Below are 17,428 nucleotides of genomic sequence, written 5' to 3'. Positions count from 1 at the left end.
TGTGAGATGCAGGTGGGTCTGAGGGAGTGTGAGATGCAGGTGGGTCTGAGGGAGTGTGAGATGCAGGGGGGTTTGCTCTGAGAACTCTTTGCCTCATGTTTGGTTTGGCTCCATGGTTGGTCTTGTAACCAAACAGAAAGAACCTCAGATTCAGGTCACTGGAGTTGCCTGGAATGAACACATTTCCACTGAAGGATTCTCTCTCCTCCCTTTTATTTTGTTTTGGGGAAACATATGCAAAGAATCCTAATGTCTCAATTTAACATGGATAATTGGGCTGGGAAGACTTACAGTGTTCTGGGCTCTTGGTTTTGTGTTTGTTTTCTTAAAACAATAATTAAACTTCCTAATTGATTCTATTGGAAACTCCACTGGAATGCAAAATCAGCTGGGGCTTCAGGAACTGACTGATTTTTCCTTGAGTGTCTTATAAATCTTAGCCTGAGGCAGCAAATCTATTCTGCATTAAAAATTGGGTCCTAAAGTTGTTTGTAAAATCATTTAGTACTTCCTACATGTATCAGTGAACTGGTGGTCAAATTCTTAAAATTCATTCTATATTTGAATGAATTTTAATTGTGAGGAGATTTTTTTTCTGATTTCAGTATTAACTGAAAATTTGGAAAGGGATCCTCAGATTAGAACTGAGGAGACTCTAATTTGGATGTCTGGAGTTTTTGTTAAAGATGCTGGAGATTTTGCTGTTCTCTTCAGTACAGTTGGTATTCCCTGTGATTCTTAAACATTGACAAAACTGCTTTGATTTCTGTGGGGTTTGGATAAGTTAGGTGGTTTCCTTTGTTTCTGCTTCTAATAATTCATCTTGGAAACTTCCTGATCCCTTGTTTACCTGCTGTTCTGGCTGAACTATAATAAATACACATTCTGCTGTTATCAAATGTACCATTGATGAAGGTGGGATGGAGTGAACTGGTGCTTTAAACCACCGTGGCTGCCGCCACTGTTTTATTTTTGGAGTGGTTCCTCTGTTCTGTGTCCTCTCCTGTGAACCTGGCACTGGATTAACTTCCTTTCCCACTGTTTTCTTGTTGTGGAATGTATATTAAAGCAGGTTACAGGCATCTCCTTCACAGATGGCCTCATTCAGTGCTCTGCAACAGCAAATAGGACTATTTGATTCCGTCCAAGCAGCATTAAAACCAAAACAAATCACAAGCTGTTAAAGAAGGAGGTGGATGCAGGTGGATAATATGAGGTATTTAATGCCAGGCATCTTGCTTGGACTCCCAGAAGGGGCTGTTAAAGTGTCACCCAGAGGAGCAGCACAATTTTTCTGCATTTAAATTACCATCATTACACTGTGTGGTCTGTTGTCAGCCTTGGGTCTGTCTGAGCAAAGATATTTTCCCTGTGTAGACCAACCATGAGTTTGGGACCATTTGCCATTTGAGTGGCAGCTTTTTCCAAACACCTGCAGGATGTGGTTGGGGGGACAAAACCAGCACTGATAGGGATGGGAAGGACAGAGCTCTGGAAGGAGCTTGAGGTGCCCCTCAGGCTGGATGAGCTGTGCTGTCATTCCTGACAAATCCTGAACCACCTGCTGGGAAGAGCAGTGGGGAAAAAGAATTCTCCAACATTCGTGTGTCCTGTTTAAAAAAAGTTTTCCAGGCAGTCACATCCATTTCAGTGAGCTCCATGCTTAATGTTGTTAGATTTGTTGCTGCCCTTGTCTTCAGACTTCTGGTTGTACATCCTGCTGTAAAATGTGATCATCAAGATGAATATTTAATGTTTTTATATCTGCCAGAGACTGAAAGTTAATGGCTAGGATCTGCAGGGATACAAGCAAACCTTGTTTATTTACAGCAGAGCTGGTGTTGATTTTACATGCTACATAATGATATGAACAGTGTAATATTGAAATAGGGCAGAAAAAAGGCAAATGCTAATTCACAAATCCTTTTGAAGGCGAGAAGTCAACATTACTGGGGCACGAGAGCGTTTTTAGAGGTGTGATCCCTGTGGTAGGAAGGGACTTTGTGGGCAGATAAAAGAGTGTTAGATACAACAAGTAGTTAAATCTAGAAGGATAAATTATTCCTTCATAGCAGGAATTCTCCTCCATAGGGGAAGGTTCATGAGAAAAGTTTATGTGGCTTTGAGTGGGGCCTGTTGTGTTTAGAGAAGTGATCATCTGCTTTTCTAACTCTCTTTTCCCCCACCCAAGTTCAATGTCTTATTTTGATAACTGTGGTGATCTTTAATATAACGAATTGGATATTTTTTGTAGTATGTAAGGAAAACTCAGTTTAGCTGACAATTTAAAGTCTTTGTATAAGTTGTCGAAAAAAGATAATTGCAAATATATATTCTATTATCGCTTCTGATTGATAGTAATAATTATCATGAGATTAATAATGGACTAATAGAGTATCAGTGAGTGATAGAGGAGAACATTAATAGATCTGAGGCCAGATTGTTGCTTTGGACATGGGAGTGACTGTCACCTCCATGGCTTTTCTCTGGGATGACATGGAGTGTTCAACCTTCCCTGTTGTGCTGGTGCTGATGGACCAGCTCCAGCTCATCTTTGCTCTGCTCCTGTTCTTCTCATCTCTTAATTGGTAGGACAGAACCAACTCCTGTAAGGTGGTGGTGAAAGCTCTTAATAAAGATAGCCATAGAAATGGTAAATACAGCTGATATTTCCAGGGAGATGAGGGGTATTTTTCCAGACAGGTTGCAGTAATTTGGCTGCTGTTTGTAACATGCTCACAGTCATTGTAAATCTCAGAAAGGGACTTATTTACTCCTATTTAATCACAAATGCTTATTAGAGTTGTAGCACAGTAATTACATAAATATGTAATGACAGAAATGCTTTGGAAAAAAACCCTAAAAATGTGTGTCAGTCACTTGAAGTTCTTCAGCAGCTCTTGGGGTTTTTTTTGCTGTTTATATTAGTGCAAATCTGTGTCAAATTTTGTCTAAAGGCTTCTGTGTTTGTTGTGAACATGGAGTTCTCTGGGGTAACACTGATCAGATTCTTTTGTTTTTGGAGAGATTAATAATTGCAAATTTAAATATGTGTAAATGATAATCTGAGTGAACTGTTTTTGTTTCCCCAGGAACTGCTTTTATCCTGAGCTCAGATTTAGAATGTGTTTTTCTCTTTGCTCTTTTAGTATATTTATGTATCAACTAATTTCACTCTCCATTGTTCAGTTCTGAATTGAATCAGGAATGTTAACGTGCTCTGCGTGTTGTTTCTGGCTCTGTACCAGAATTTTTGTTGGCAATATCTTTTATTTACTAGCATTAAAACACATGTAATTGAGAGAACAAAATGTGTTAATAAGCAGCTGATTGTTAGAAATTAACTTTTGAGAGTTCTAATAGTTGAACATAAATGACAAGTTAATATTACTCCAGAAGGTTTGACTAAAAATAATATTTAGGGTTTATCTTTGCTGGTCACACATCTCATTTAGGTCATCTCCTGATCTATAAAAATTTCTGGCCTGTCATTTTTGTTGAGGTTGTTCTTACAAAAAGGGGTGGAAGCTTATATTTGTAAGAACAACGTTTTAGGACAATAGTGTTTTCCAGGAGTGTTTTTTGTATTAAAGAAAAAAATTCCAATAATGTTTTCCCTTTAATTATTTTTCTGAAAATACAGTGGAATCTTATCTTAAAAGTCAAACAAGGAAATCACATTAGAAAAAATTGCTGTATTCGTCTTTGATTCAAACCAACAAAAATTAGCAGGTTAATTTTATCCCAGATCTTTGGACTGAATGCTGATTGCTGTTTTCTTCTGAGAACCTCTGCAGGAAGATAAAAATGTGTCATGTACAGCAAAGTGTAATGAGCATTTTCCAAATGCATCCTTTTTGTTCACCTCTTCATTTATTCCTTGGTTTTGTGCTGCAGGTTGAACTCCAGTTCCAGCTGAACCGCTTACCCCTCTGTGAAATGCATTATGCCTTGGACAGGATTAAGGACAACAGTATTTTGTTTCCAGATGTCAGCATGACTCCCACCATCCCCTGGAGTCCCAACAGGTACACGAACACCAGCACTTTAATATCAGAGACTGGGTGGCAATGCAGCCCTGAATTTCTCATAACAGATGGCTGGAATGTGCCCTAGAATGAGAAACAAGCCTTGCTCTTCATTAATGGTGAGGGGGTTCAGAGAAGGGAGTGAAACTGTGCTAAATAAATAAAGAAAAGTGATCCTCTTGAGGGCCACAACCTGTTGATTGGTTGTCCCTGAGCTGGGAGTTAAGAGGCATCACAGTTCCACTGTGGCTGCAGAAAACAAATCTGCTGCAGTTAATTACTCTGCTGCCTCTCTTCTCTGAAAATATGATACTTTATAGGAATGTAAATACCAGTTACAAGGAGTTTGCTGTGCAGGATCCCAAGTGTGCAGAGCCCTGTTTGCAAGGATCCATTCATTAGTGCTTCTTGAGCTTGATGCAACGAGCCCAAATTTGGACATATCCCCGAGGGTGTGGATGTGGAAGGTGTGGGAATGACTCTTGGAAGGATCCCTGTTGCAAGCAGCTCTGAGATTCTTTGTACACATATCTCACAGTTTCCTTTATGAAATTATAAACCCCTGTGTCACAGAAATACTTCTCAAGAAACTTAAGTCTGATGCAGTGATGCAGTGAAAATAGTTCATCTCGAAGAGGAAGCTTAGGGAAGAGAAATGTGAGGATCAGGGAATATGGTCAGTATTCCTGCTGCATAGGGAAGGGTAACAGAGACATGAGGTTTCTGCACTTGGAGAGCAGGGAAATGAGAGGAATGTGGAACTGATCCCGTGCCCAGCCCGCGAGGAGTCGTGTGGGGTCTCGAAGGTGAGAGCGAGGAGTGGGATTGTGGCACAGGACAAATCAGGAGATGGCTCAGGGATTAAAAGGAAAGTGATCTGGCAGAAACCTGAGACCCTGAGATAATGTAAGGCAAAAAATTACTGGAAAAATTCTAGTTTGCCTTTGGAAATTTGGGAAGAGCAGATCGATAGGAGGGCGGGAGCAGGATGATTGCTGGGGGATTGCAGGATGACAGCCCCGGGAGAGGGAAGGGAAGAGGTTTTGTATAGAGTTACACTACAGAGCTACTGGAGGTCAGTGACAACCTGCTCACTGACTTCATTAAGTCTTGAGTGAATCCTGCAAGGCAAATAGTGTGTAAGAATAGTTTGGAAGCAAGCAGTGATTTCAATAAAAAGGTAAGTCAAGTAGATAGAACTTTATCTTGTGTACAGGTCGGTTGTAGTTGATATAATTTATTTGTATAATGTTTTATATTTTTTCTGTACATAAGTGATGCAAGGGTTGGAGTTCAGTTAAGTCAGTGTAATAAGTATGGTTTTTTTCTGTCTGGTGTCTTGGTTTGCCCTGCCTTAAGAATCAGCCTAACTCCAAACTGTTTCTTCCCTCTGTTTTTCTTCTATTTTTGTTTTATGTCCCTGTTACTTTCCGATATTTCTTAGAATCTCCTGCCAGCTTGTTGTTCATAACCATCTTAAAAGCTCAGTGAATTCCCTCTTGATTTTACTCCCTGTTGCTGACTCTTGCTGAACAGAAACTTTCCCAGTCTGTAAGAAGTGTGGTGCTTGTACCAAAGCAGATCACATTACTAAAGTATGGCCATATGTGCAGCAGTGACAGGTGTTTTTTACTATGCATGTCTACTTTTAAATCTGTCAGTTGGGAATATTAAAAACTCTGTCTAGAAATCTTTAACCTCTTATGCTCATTGGAATTTTCTGAAAGCATCTTCCTCTTAGTGCTGGTATCACTGGCTGGTTACAGCACAGATCCTTTTTTTAGCCTGCTTTGCCATTAGAGGTATGTGCCTTGATGATCTTAAAAAAAAAGAAAGAAAAAGTAAAGAGAAGTTTGTAGTTAATTTGTAGCAATTAGTTTTTTAATTACTTTTTAATTTGATTGTAGATAACTCTCCCAAGCCTTGGAGCTGTGTAACTGTTGACTTTGAAAGTTGACAATATAAATACTTCAGGGAAGAAACATAACTAATACAACTATTATTTTGCATGATAATAGCAGAAAATCATGATATGTTTACTTGGTTTTGTTATCAGGGGATGGTGCAGCGTGTACTTTTTCTACCATATGTAATATGCAGGTTAATTATTGTTGTAAATTGAGAATAGTTAGGTTCCTTGTGAGAAAAACACAACTTATTTATTGCCAATATCAAATTTTTATGCTTAAAGCATGTGATTTGTTGATTTGTTTCCTGTGCCTCGGTACCCCAATCAACACAGCAGCTCCATAAAGGCTCTCTGATTTCTCCAAAGCTTTGGAAATCTTCGGAAATCTTCCCTCCTGTCATTTCTGCCTGACAGTGGATTGGCAGAGCTTGTGTTTGCAACCTCTGGTGCCTCTTTTTTTTTGCCCAGACAATGGGATGAGCAGTTGGACCCTCGACTCAACGCGAAGCAGAAAGAGGCTGTTCTGGCGATCACGACCCCCCTGTCCATACAACTGCCTCCTGTTCTTATCATCGGTCCCTATGGGACAGGAAAAACCTTCACTCTGGCTCAGGCAGTCAAGCACATACTCCAACAGCAGGATACCAGGTGAGAGGGGTCACTGAATAACTGGATTGGCAGAAAAAAAGAGGCAGTTTTTTTACTTAAATTCGGGCGAAATGCAGAAATAGAGGAAACAAACCCAAGCCGTCCGTCGTGTTTTGAATGAAAAAGTAATTCTGTCATCTTAGCCTCTGTTTTCCTTTTAGAACAAAGCTAATTAAAATGAACCATATGTAGAATGACTGTGATTTGCTCGGCGTGGCAAGTTTTGCAGTGTGCTAGATAATAAAAGCTGTTCCTTAAAATCAAGTCTGGATTAATAATTATGAAATAATTATTGAAAATCTGTTTGAGCTTTAAATCTTCTCATAAGTGAAGGATTTGAGTTGAGGGCTGAATCATACAGTAGGTTAGTGCCTCGTTTCATGAAGAGAAATGTGCAGGAAGATGACCACTGTTTCCTTTTTTTTGTATTCTACTGCTTTGAATTGTTTTCTGTTTCTTCATTGCTTTTTTGTTTGCATCCATTTATTCCAGCAGGATTCTCATTTGCACCCATTCTAATAGTGCTGCTGATCTCTACATAAAGGATTATTTACATCCATATGTAGAAGCAGGCAATCCCCAGGCAAGACCTCTCAGGTATTTTTTTAAAGCTTATTATGTCTCTATAAAATACTGTTCTTAAGAAAAGGTGTCTATAAAAAAAGGTTAAAGAACTTTTGAAACATAAAAGCATATTGGCCTTACCAGCCTAAAAGGAACATGAAACATTGTCAATGTAATTTTGAGTCATTTGTTAAATAAAAATAAAGACATCCTTTTTTAAGCTTTTATTATTCTGTTGATAAATGTGTCTTTCCTAATGAGCAAGCTTTTGGTATGCTCCTCTAAAAGCTACTATGATAAAATAAAATGAACTTTAATGGTATTTTAATTCCAGAAAATTTTGGCTCATGCTTAAAATGCTAACTTGGAAACTGGGGTTACCCACCTGCCTTCTTGGAGAAAAACTTTGGTGTCCTATGAGCTGCATATTTAGAGAATCTTGTGAAAGTAGTTTGGCCTCTTCTGATAAGTCAGTTTGAAGTCATTGTATTGAATACAACTGTGTTGAAATGTACTTTACAATTGGTGTTTTGGGGAAATGAGCTAAGGAAAAAAATGGAGAAGTGGAAGCTTAAGAGCAATGGGGGTAAACTTGCATGGAAATAGTTAAGGAGGGTTTATTTATGGGCATAAATCTGCTCCTGGGAATATTTTGCACAGTAATCACAATGTATACTTTATACTGCCAGCTTGGTGTATATATACATTTTAAATTATGAGCATCATTTTCTGGATGCCAGTGTGTGAGTTTATGATATTACTAAGAAAATGACTCTGTGTTTACTTGCTGGCTATTAAAAGCCATCCTGGACTTATATTTTATGCAGTGTCAGTAAAGGCAGTGAAGTTATGTGGAAGGGTTAGATTTACAACAGGTGTAAATTCTCTTAGGTTTGTTGGCTTTGGTTGCCATGTGACATTTTACAGACACTGAGGATCTGGCCAAGGAGAAGAAGGCAGTGTCTGTCTGCAAAGATACCTTTGATCTGGTTGTATTTTAACACAGATTGTCTTAAGGTGATTTGTAAAGCACTTTGTGATGAAAAGCGTGATGGGTGTCTTAATTTTCTGGTGGGGGAAAAAAAAAAGTGTGTAATCCACACTTTTGGGAATATTGGGGGGTGATTTAACAGAGTGAGGAGTTAAAGTTAAATACAGTTTTATTGTGATTGCCAGGCTTTTACTACCTTCTTTTTTTCAACTACATAGTGCAGTCTCAGAAATATGATGAGAAAATACATAAACAAAAGTGGTATTTATTTCTGGTTAATATATATATACTTATTTGCCAAGGAAATTACAGCACTAATTAAAAAGTCACTGAAAAGTTTGAATTGAAGTCTAATTGTCTTAGTATTGGCTACAAAGGCTTCAAAAAGTGCTGCTGGAGCTTATCTGATATTGTTCAAATAGTCAAGATACCTCTATAAAAAGTTAAAGTTTTAGAAAATGGAGGCACCTCTGGAGGTTTTTATATATATATGTAACTGGACCCACAAATATGGATGTTTTCAAATAAAAAATGTAACATATAATTGTTGTTTGAGCACTAAGTACATCTCAACCTGCTGGGGCAAAAGTTGAAGGTCAGTTTATCTGAATTGAAGGCCAGAGCTGTGTGAGACTCCCAGCTCAAAATTAATTATGGATGTACTTCCCTTATTGACTGTTGTCAAGATATATTTTCAAATTAAAATCATGACTGTTGGATTAAAATCATTACAGGGTGATCTGAGCCTCTTGCAATATTTTCAAGGAAGCATCAAGTGGAAGGGAAGCAGTTAATTATCCAAGATGGATGTGCTGCTTGCAGAGTTTGTTGTGTTTCTAAATAACTGGACAAATTAGCTTTAGATTTTACTCCTTATTTACTCTACGAGGGATGAGTTGGCTCTTCAGTATCCTTGCTAAAAATGTTTCCATAGCTTAGTGAGGAGCAACATAATATTTTTGTTGTTCTTAAAGAAGAAAAGCTGAATTATTTGGCATTGAGTGCTGAGAACCATGTAGCTATTTCTGTGGGTAAGATGTACACTAAATAAATTATCCGGTCAATAATGGGACATAAAAGCTGGGAATGTAGAGTTTTATGGGGTTTTTTGTTTAAATATCATATTATAAATTTGTATCTTTTCCTAGCAAAATTGCTTTCCATGCCCTTTGGAAAATGCAAAGGCAGAATGAACACTGAGAATTTATGTTAAATCTCAGTTCTGCACCTAAATGAAATACCAGTGAAGCCTGAAGGCCAAATTCTCATAGTCCTGATGCCCATAAACAAATTTTTACCCAGAGAAAAAACACGCCCCTGGGTTTGATTAGTAGATGAGTCAACTGTATTAGAGGCACACTCCAAAACATGACTTTTACTGGAGAAACCTGACACTGAAACCATTTCACAGACTTATTTAAATGGTACAGAAATGTTTCTGAAGGAAGGAAACCCAAAGCTGAGCTACAGTTGGGAGCAAAGAGCCTTCAGTGAAGTGCATCTGTTCATGGTAACACTTGATTTTTAGTGCAAGAGCAGCCAGGCACCTTTAGATGGTGAGTCAGAGCTGTGAGAGGGAGTAATTGGCTCCTAATTGATCCACTCCTTCTCTGGGTGGATGTGTCTCCATCAGCTGCTGGAGCCTTCTGGAGGTGGCTGCTCAGGTAGCACTGTAGCTGAATAATTCAAATTATCACCCTCTCCTAAAAAATCTTAGGCAAGACCTAAGAAACAGCAGCAATTCCTCTGTATGTCTCTGCTCATACAGTAGTTATTACTGTTATTTTACTCATGTATTTCAAAAGTAGTTGTTTCCATACACTGGTTTTTTTATGGAAGAGGAAAGAGGTTGATACTGCCTTTATCTATATATTTAATGTTTTTATTTCTTCCTAAGCATGTTGTTGCTGACTGTCAGTTCAGCAATGTCAGAAAATAAGTTGATTCTGATAAAAATATCTCAGCATTTTTAAATCCTGTGATCATAACATAGATGTGTAAGTACTGCAGGTATCCTGGAACCAGGTACCTTCAATATGTGGCTGCTTCAGGAGATACTCAGGCTATAAAAATTAATCAATAGGAGCAAAACAGAGCCTGAATTAAAAAAATAAAACAAACAACAAGCCAAACCAAAACCCCAGCAGGTTTTAAAAGAACGTTGCCCTTTTTTCCAAATTGCCTGTATTAAAGTTCTTGTACTGAAAATGGAATTAATTTATCTTATCAAATGTTAGTCTGGAAAATAAATTACTCCTCTGCCAGTTACTTTTTTTTTTCTTGCAACTCTAGCTTCTATCTTACTGCATCCTCAAAGTAAGATGGATTAAAAAAGTTAACTTTCAAGTTGTGAGCCAGGTTCTTCACATGTTTTCTGCATCCCAAGGAACATTCTTGTCTGTGAGAATGAGCCTCTCTTTGGAGATGGATCAAAAGAAATGGAAGAGGGAAATCAGGTGCTTTTCAAGTTTTCTTTAGGCTTCTTGGGACTACTTAGATTTATTTTTTTTCTAATGATATCTTAACAGAGGCATGAAATTAGACTGTTAGATTCCTTTCCCTCTTAAGTTTCTGTGCTCTTTTTCGCTTGAGGGATTTCAGGTGAGAAATAACTGCACAAAATCTGGGATTGCAGTTTATCCAAGGAGAGTTCTTTGGAGTACAGCCTGAAGGGTTTTTATCAAGAGCTGGGAGGAATTAGTGTTTTCCAGTTCAGAACAGGGAAAAGTGAAGAACTGAAGTTTAGTCCCCATTCTCTCTGTTGTAACAAGTCACAGGGAGTTGCTTTTGTAGGACATTTGTGCAAATGAAAGTCTTTTTAGCCTCCTTCAGGGGTTCTGACTCCAGGCTCCTCCTTTATTAAATTTTACAAGTATGTTTTAAGTAATTAGGAGCAATCCCAGCCTGGAATGATTTAATTTGACTAACATTTAATTGAAATATTTGGGCAGATTTCTTTTTTGATGTAATGGCTGGGAAGGTGATGGGATATAGGCAGGTCAGCTGTCAGCTTGTTGCATTTTTGGCTCATTGGCTAAAGATCCACAGAAATTAAGGCTTCTGTTGTAGATATCCAGATGCCACATCTAGGGAAAAAAAAGGTTTTTCCTTTACTCCTTTATTCCACACAAATTTCCACACAAAATGCAGGTTCAGTGCACGTTAACCAAGCACTAAGCACAGTGAATATATTCAGTGCTTTTGCAGAAGATGGAGTCCCTAATCCATAATCTTCTGGGATTTCCATTTTGAGGTGATTCTCTGTGTATTTGCTGGTAAATTCACTGCCTGTGGTTTGGGTAAACCTTAGCCTGCAAGGTTTTAATTTCTCCAGAATTAAAGTCTTGGTCTGAGGCACATGATGTGAGAAAAGTCCGCTCTCAGGTGAGCTGTGAGTAATTTTATTTTCTGTAGCTGGATCTTTTGCCCACTTTTGTACCCAGAGCTGCACTAATAGAAGGTATTGTAGGTACTAATGAGTATTTTGATTAGTACTTGGCTATGCAGGTGTTACCATGAGAAGTTAAGTCTTTTGTTTAATCAGAATTTAAGGGCATGTCCCAGGGTGAAATGTTATGATTTGTGTTAAGCTGTTAAACCCCGTTTTTGTAATTGTTTCTTCCAACTTTAAGAAAAAAAAACCCTAATAATGAAATTACAGGAGATTTTATTAGCCCAAGTTGCCCCTGAGAAAGAAAGCCCTTGTTCAGTGAGGTTTACTTCTATCACGACATTTTCCAAGTAGTCACATCTGTCAGGTGTTTTTATGCCAGTGGTGAATAATAGCTCTGGGATACCTTTTTGATCTCACATCAAAATAAAAGAAATTAATGGGTAAGCAGCAATGCAGTTTGAAATGCTGTCAGCCAATCTGTGAGTCACCCACAGTTGAATTTTTGTAATAAAAGACAGTGCATGGTATAATAATGTCTAATAACCATAATATTTTGCATTTCAATAGCACCTTTCATCCAAGAATCTCAAAGTGCTTTACAAACATAAACTCACAATAAACTCAGTAATCCTTGCAGTTCTCCTGTGAGGTGGTAGGTGAGAATTAGCCTCAGTTAGGGCTGAGAAAGTGAATCATACAAAAATGTATCGAGGTCACATTAGAAGATTCTTGTTCTGAGAACAACTTAGGAGTGTGGTGGGTGCTCCTGAGCACCCAGTCTCAACCTGGAGTTACCTTTGGTCACCCAGTGTCATTTTGGGTTGGTTGTGGTGTCAAATTGAAAAGCCATTCAGAGTCCCAAAGTGCCTTTGCATTTCATTTTATCCAAAATGAACATTTATTATTACAACCCACATTTATTATAATCCTGATCCTCGTTTCTTTCCTGTTCCGTGGTAATTTTCAAACATGGGTGGACATGTGGTACCCAAAGTCCCTCCAGTGCCATCATGTTCTGCAGTTCAGTGCAGAATTACACTTTTCCAAACACTTGATTAATGATTTGGGATTTGTAAGATGGGCACAGGAGAAATTAAGTGAAGAGTGGATAAACCAAACAGCTTTAAATCCCATCTTTAGAACTGAAATTAATTTAAATAGCTTCATCTTAATTTGCTCTGGAAAAAAACCAAAATAAGCTAAATTCTAGATATTGATATCTGTACAGTAGTTACCTGTAGTTTAAAGGCTCAGACAATATATAGTGTGTGTAAAAGGAAGAGCAAGATTTCAATATATTTCATATATTCCCTGCAGTGGATGAGATGTGCAGACTGCAGCTCTGGAAATTCCATACTGTGGGCTTTAAGTTATAGTTCAACTGAGGAAATATGTCTTTAAAATGAGTCTATTGTTAGTTTAAAATTAAATAGACATTGATGTGAGGGTCACAGAACTTAAATACGTGAAGAATTTACAGATTTCCACATGTGAATTAGTCCTTGGTAGCTGTTTGGGTGTGTAAAATTGCACTGCAGCAAATAATGGAAAGTAAACCCGAGATATTTGAGCACGTAATTCTGCAGAGTCGTGATGTTTTGCTTCTTGAAGATCATGTTTATTTACCAGAAAGCTGAATATCAATATTTGAAATATTAGGCTGTTGCTGTGTTCAAACCATGTAGAAAATAAGCCCCTTTTTCTTTTCTAGGGTATATTTCAGAAATCGCTGGGTAAAGACTGTTCACCCAGTTGTGCATCAGTACTGTTTGATTTCAAGCACACATTCCACCTTTCAGATGCCACAGAAAGAAGACATTCTAAAGCAAAGAGTAGTGGTTGTTACGTTAAATACATCACAGTATCTGTGTCAACTGGATCTTGAACCAGGTAAAGTAATTTCTAAATAAAAAGTGTCCATGCTTGAGAAAAATTCCTCTTACCAGAGTTTGTTCCTTACCCAGCACTTGGAACTGTTACAAAATAAAGTAAACAATGGTAATCTTAAAATGCTCTTTTGGATTTTTTTAATGAATAAATGTTTATTACAAAGCTGTAAACTGCTGGCATTCAAATTAACCTTTTGCTTGTTCTTTCTTTTCCTTCTTAAAAAAAAAAAAACTAAATAAAGAAGCGATACTATGTATGATCTGGTATTTCTGACATCCAAGAGGGAAAATTCTGTTTGAGATTCTGACTTTGAATATTATGCTCATTAAGGTCATTACTCAGTGGAGCATGTAAGCATAAATACACAGCTTTTTCCCTTGTTCTGTGAATTGTTCAGCTTTGCAAACAACTCCCACAAATACAAGCCCTGTGCTTTGTTAACATGATGCATTTAGGGTTGTTTTCTAAACTGCAATACATTAGACTGGTATTTTTGGGGGCAGAGGCTGCTTAGGGTTTATTGTTTTCTTGCTCTCCCAGTGAAATCCATCTGCTTTTTGGAGAACATGGGATTTCTTCACAGTGGTTGTTGGGATTAGATTTTTATGGCGACGTTTAAGCATTTGTTGCAACAGAGGAAAGTGATATGGAATTTATGGTAAATATTTTCAGGTCTCTAGACAGAAATAGCTGCTTTGTTTGGCACTGAGCTGTGTACAGTCATGCCATAGAAATGTGTGTGCAGCTGTATGAAATTCATATTTTCCAAAGAAAATTGCTCCATTTTTATGTATGTAATCTTAATTGGATGGTGCACTAAGTCCTCTAATACTTTGCTTTAAACCTTAATGTATCACAGATATCAGTGTATAAAACCACTTCTCTTCTATACCTGTCCTGAATTTATATTTCATGCAACATAAGTCTACAGTGGCCAGGTTTTTTTTCAAGTGCATGTTCTCCAGTGCATAGATTCCCACCCACCCACCAAAACCTTTGGTCCAGTGTTGTCATAAGATTGAATTGAAATTTTCCTTCAACTTCTGTTCCTTTTTTCCCCCCCAACATTCCTTTAAGCCCATAACCAGCAAAGTGCTCAGGTATGTGTGCAATTTTAATGGGAAATTTAGTATATAAAATATAGTTAATAGGACTCAAGTACACGAGAATTCCTTGTCACTGTCATTGTCCAAAGCTCTTCAAGTCTCATGGTGGTGAAAAGACTTTCAGATTTGAGAAAACTCCTGAGGGAGGTTTGCCACGAGACATTTCCTCTTGGTGCAAGGAGGGCTCAGATAAAACACGTGTTTGATTTCATGTCTGTCAGAAGAAACAGGCAGATCTGGGGGCTCCTGCCAATGTCACTGCCAATCAGGTGACCACTGCTGGTCATTGGATGGGTTTGAAAATTGTTTGTGTGGTTTCTTGTAGTTGCTAGAATTAATCTGTGTAAGCCATTTTTTTCCCCCGAATTTTGGATACTGTCAGAATACAGAACGTTAAATTCCATTTTTTTTTGTTTGTTATTTTTTTTTTTGGTACTATCAGAATACAGAAGGTTAAGTTCAATTTCGTGTTTTGGTTATCAGTGTTTATTTTGTCATATTTCAAATTCATTTATTTGCTGATATCTCTGTTTTACAGGGTTTTTTACACACATTCTGTTAGATGAAGCTGCTCAAGCTATGGAGTGTGAAACTATTATGCCTCTAGCATTAGCTAATAAAAACACAAGGATTGTCTTGGCTGGAGACCATATGCAGGTAAGAGCTGTGGAATTTTTGAGTATGAAGTGCATATATATATAGTATTCATATTTATATATTTGAGTTATTTATCTGCTCCAAATCCTATAATAGATGGGGAATCCAAGGAGAATTCAAAGGATGTTATTTGGATAAGATTCAGGGGTGGTTATTCCAGTCAGGGGTTTATGACTGCTGTTCCTTGTTGATTTTTGAAGGAATTCAAGAATATGGAGTATCTTTGTTATGATTTAGACAACTTCTTTTAAATTTTTATTAGAAGCATCATAATCTGCTGAGGATTTGAACAGGAAGGAAATAGCAAAGTGAAAGTAGCCAGTGCCTTTATGTGGGAGCTGCTTGGTTTACAGAGTTTAAAACACTGATTATGGCTGTCATTTTGCAGCCTGTAGGCATGAGAAAGCATGCTTGGAAAAAGTCAGCTTTCCTTGCTTTATTGATTTTTAGGCCAGATTTATTTGGTTTCATAGATTTGGCTTCAGTTCTCTTTGGCATTGCACAGTAGCAGTGGAGTGGATGTTTGCTTTGGTACAGTAACAACCTTCGAGTGGTGTTGCCACCTGTGATTTAATCCTGCTGGATCATTTCAAGTCCTGATATTGGTAATCTCGAGGACTGGGGTAGTGCTTTTTAAATACAGGTCTCAAAAGTGCTTTCCAAGATGTTGAAATTCTTACAACTTCAGCCCAGCTGGGTGGATGAAGTTTTGCCCTGTTTGTCTCTATATCTTCTTACAGAAGATACTCAGCTCAGGTATCCAGTATTTAAATCTCAAAAACTTAATATTTAGCTCAAGTGAAACTCAAGGTCAGAGTCTGAATCACATGTATTCGGAATGTCAAAACAGATTGGCTTCATTTCTACATTTTGAAATTTTATTTTAAAAACCTCTCGTTCATCATCTTTGGTTCTGTTTCTCCTGCTCTGATAGATGGTGGTTTTATTGTTAAACAAGCCCAGAAGTAGTTTAGTGTAACAGTAACTGGGTCACTTGGGTTTTTTAACATTCTATTTAACTTTTTAAATTGTGTTAAAATTTCTTTTATTTTCTTATCTGTGCTATTTGTGGTAGTAACTTAATTGTAAAGAGGTTGTCAGAATAGTGGTGTAATGTCATTCAAAACACAGTTTGGGGTGTTAAGAGTAGACATAAGAGCTCTTCTCTTTGCTTAGTTATTGGATGTTTTATTGTTCCTTTAAGACCATGCTGGTCTTTTGTCATTTTTGTAGTAGAAATGGGCATTTTTCTGGAATAGCTTTGGTCTGTGTCTTCCAACTCTGAATGTACAGTAAAAACAAAGTTTCATTTTTTTTGTTTGATGCAAAATACTTGTGTTGGGAGCATGAAATTCCGAGTCCACATCCTTAGTTACATTTTCTTTGTGTGTGTGTGTCTATTACAGCTCAGTCCTTTTGTCTACAGTGAATTTGCCAGGGAAAGGAACCTTCATGTCTCCTTGCTGGACCGGCTCTACGAGCACTACCCCGCGGAATTCCCGTGCAGGATCCTGCTGTGTGAGAACTATCGCTCCCATGAAGCAATCATCAAGTAGGTGTGAACTTTTTCACTGTATCACGTGCTTCTCTGACTGGTGTGAGTGAACCAAAGAACAGCCAAGCACAGCTGAAGTGTCTCTCTAAGGAAATCTTAATTGTGGGTTGAAATTTGGTCTCCTAGAACAGCTGCCAGTGGTCTGGGCCACTTGGTCGTGGGACAGACCCCTCGTTCAGGTGGGGATGCTTTGGCTGCAAGACTTGCCCACTAAGCCAAAGCAGAGCTAACTTACCCTTTCTAAACATTATGCAGCATATTATGTAGGGTCTGTGTTTCTTTGAGCCATTTCAGAATTTTAGATTTACTGGGGTGGATTATCTTGGAATTGTAGGCTGTGGGCAGTGTAAGGAACATATGGATATGCAACTGTGAACAGAAAAAAATAGGTCACATTTTGAGCGTGTCTCTTTACTGTTGACATCTTATATTACTTCTTTCAAGACACATTAATCAGTGGGTTTGCATTTTTATGCTATGATAAACTAATGGCTGCTAGTGTAATGAGCTCATCCATGAGCTGTGCTAGAAAGAATAAGTGCAGTCATGGGGAAAAATGCTAAAGTTTAAATCCTGGCTCAAGTATGTACTGAGGAATATTGTGTTGGTATCCAGTCATACTAATTAGGTTATCACTGTGTTCAAAGCAAAAGCAGAAATATTTAAGTGCTCTGGGGAATCAAAAG

At 37.9% G+C, this 17,428-nt stretch overlaps 1 protein-coding gene across 4 annotated transcripts in view; it reads left to right on the top strand.

Annotated features, from left to right (window-relative positions):
* The window catches only part of HELZ (helicase with zinc finger), a 77,421-nt gene that overhangs the window by 31,007 nt on the left and 28,986 nt on the right, over positions 1-17,428 (top strand). For 3 of the 4 annotated variants that reach the window (XM_027654660.1, XM_027654662.1, XM_027654661.1), the window contains 6 exons: positions 3,898-4,028; positions 6,406-6,585; positions 7,078-7,182; positions 13,246-13,424; positions 15,069-15,187; positions 16,594-16,739. In XM_027654660.1, coding sequence (XP_027510461.1) covers positions 3,898-4,028; positions 6,406-6,585; positions 7,078-7,182; positions 13,246-13,424; positions 15,069-15,187; positions 16,594-16,739 — 860 coding nt within the window. The remainder of the gene's footprint in view (positions 1-3,897; positions 4,029-6,405; positions 6,586-7,077; positions 7,183-13,245; positions 13,425-15,068; positions 15,188-16,593; positions 16,740-17,428) is intronic. The other variant, XM_027654663.1, reaches the window with a different exon arrangement.

The sequence above is a fragment of the Corapipo altera genome, unplaced genomic scaffold, assembly GCF_003945725.1.
Source record: "Corapipo altera isolate COAL_440 unplaced genomic scaffold, ASM394572v1 343, whole genome shotgun sequence".
NCBI classification, from domain to species: domain Eukaryota; kingdom Metazoa; phylum Chordata; class Aves; order Passeriformes; family Pipridae; genus Corapipo; species Corapipo altera.
This window is presented reverse-complemented; position numbering and strand designations above follow the sequence as displayed.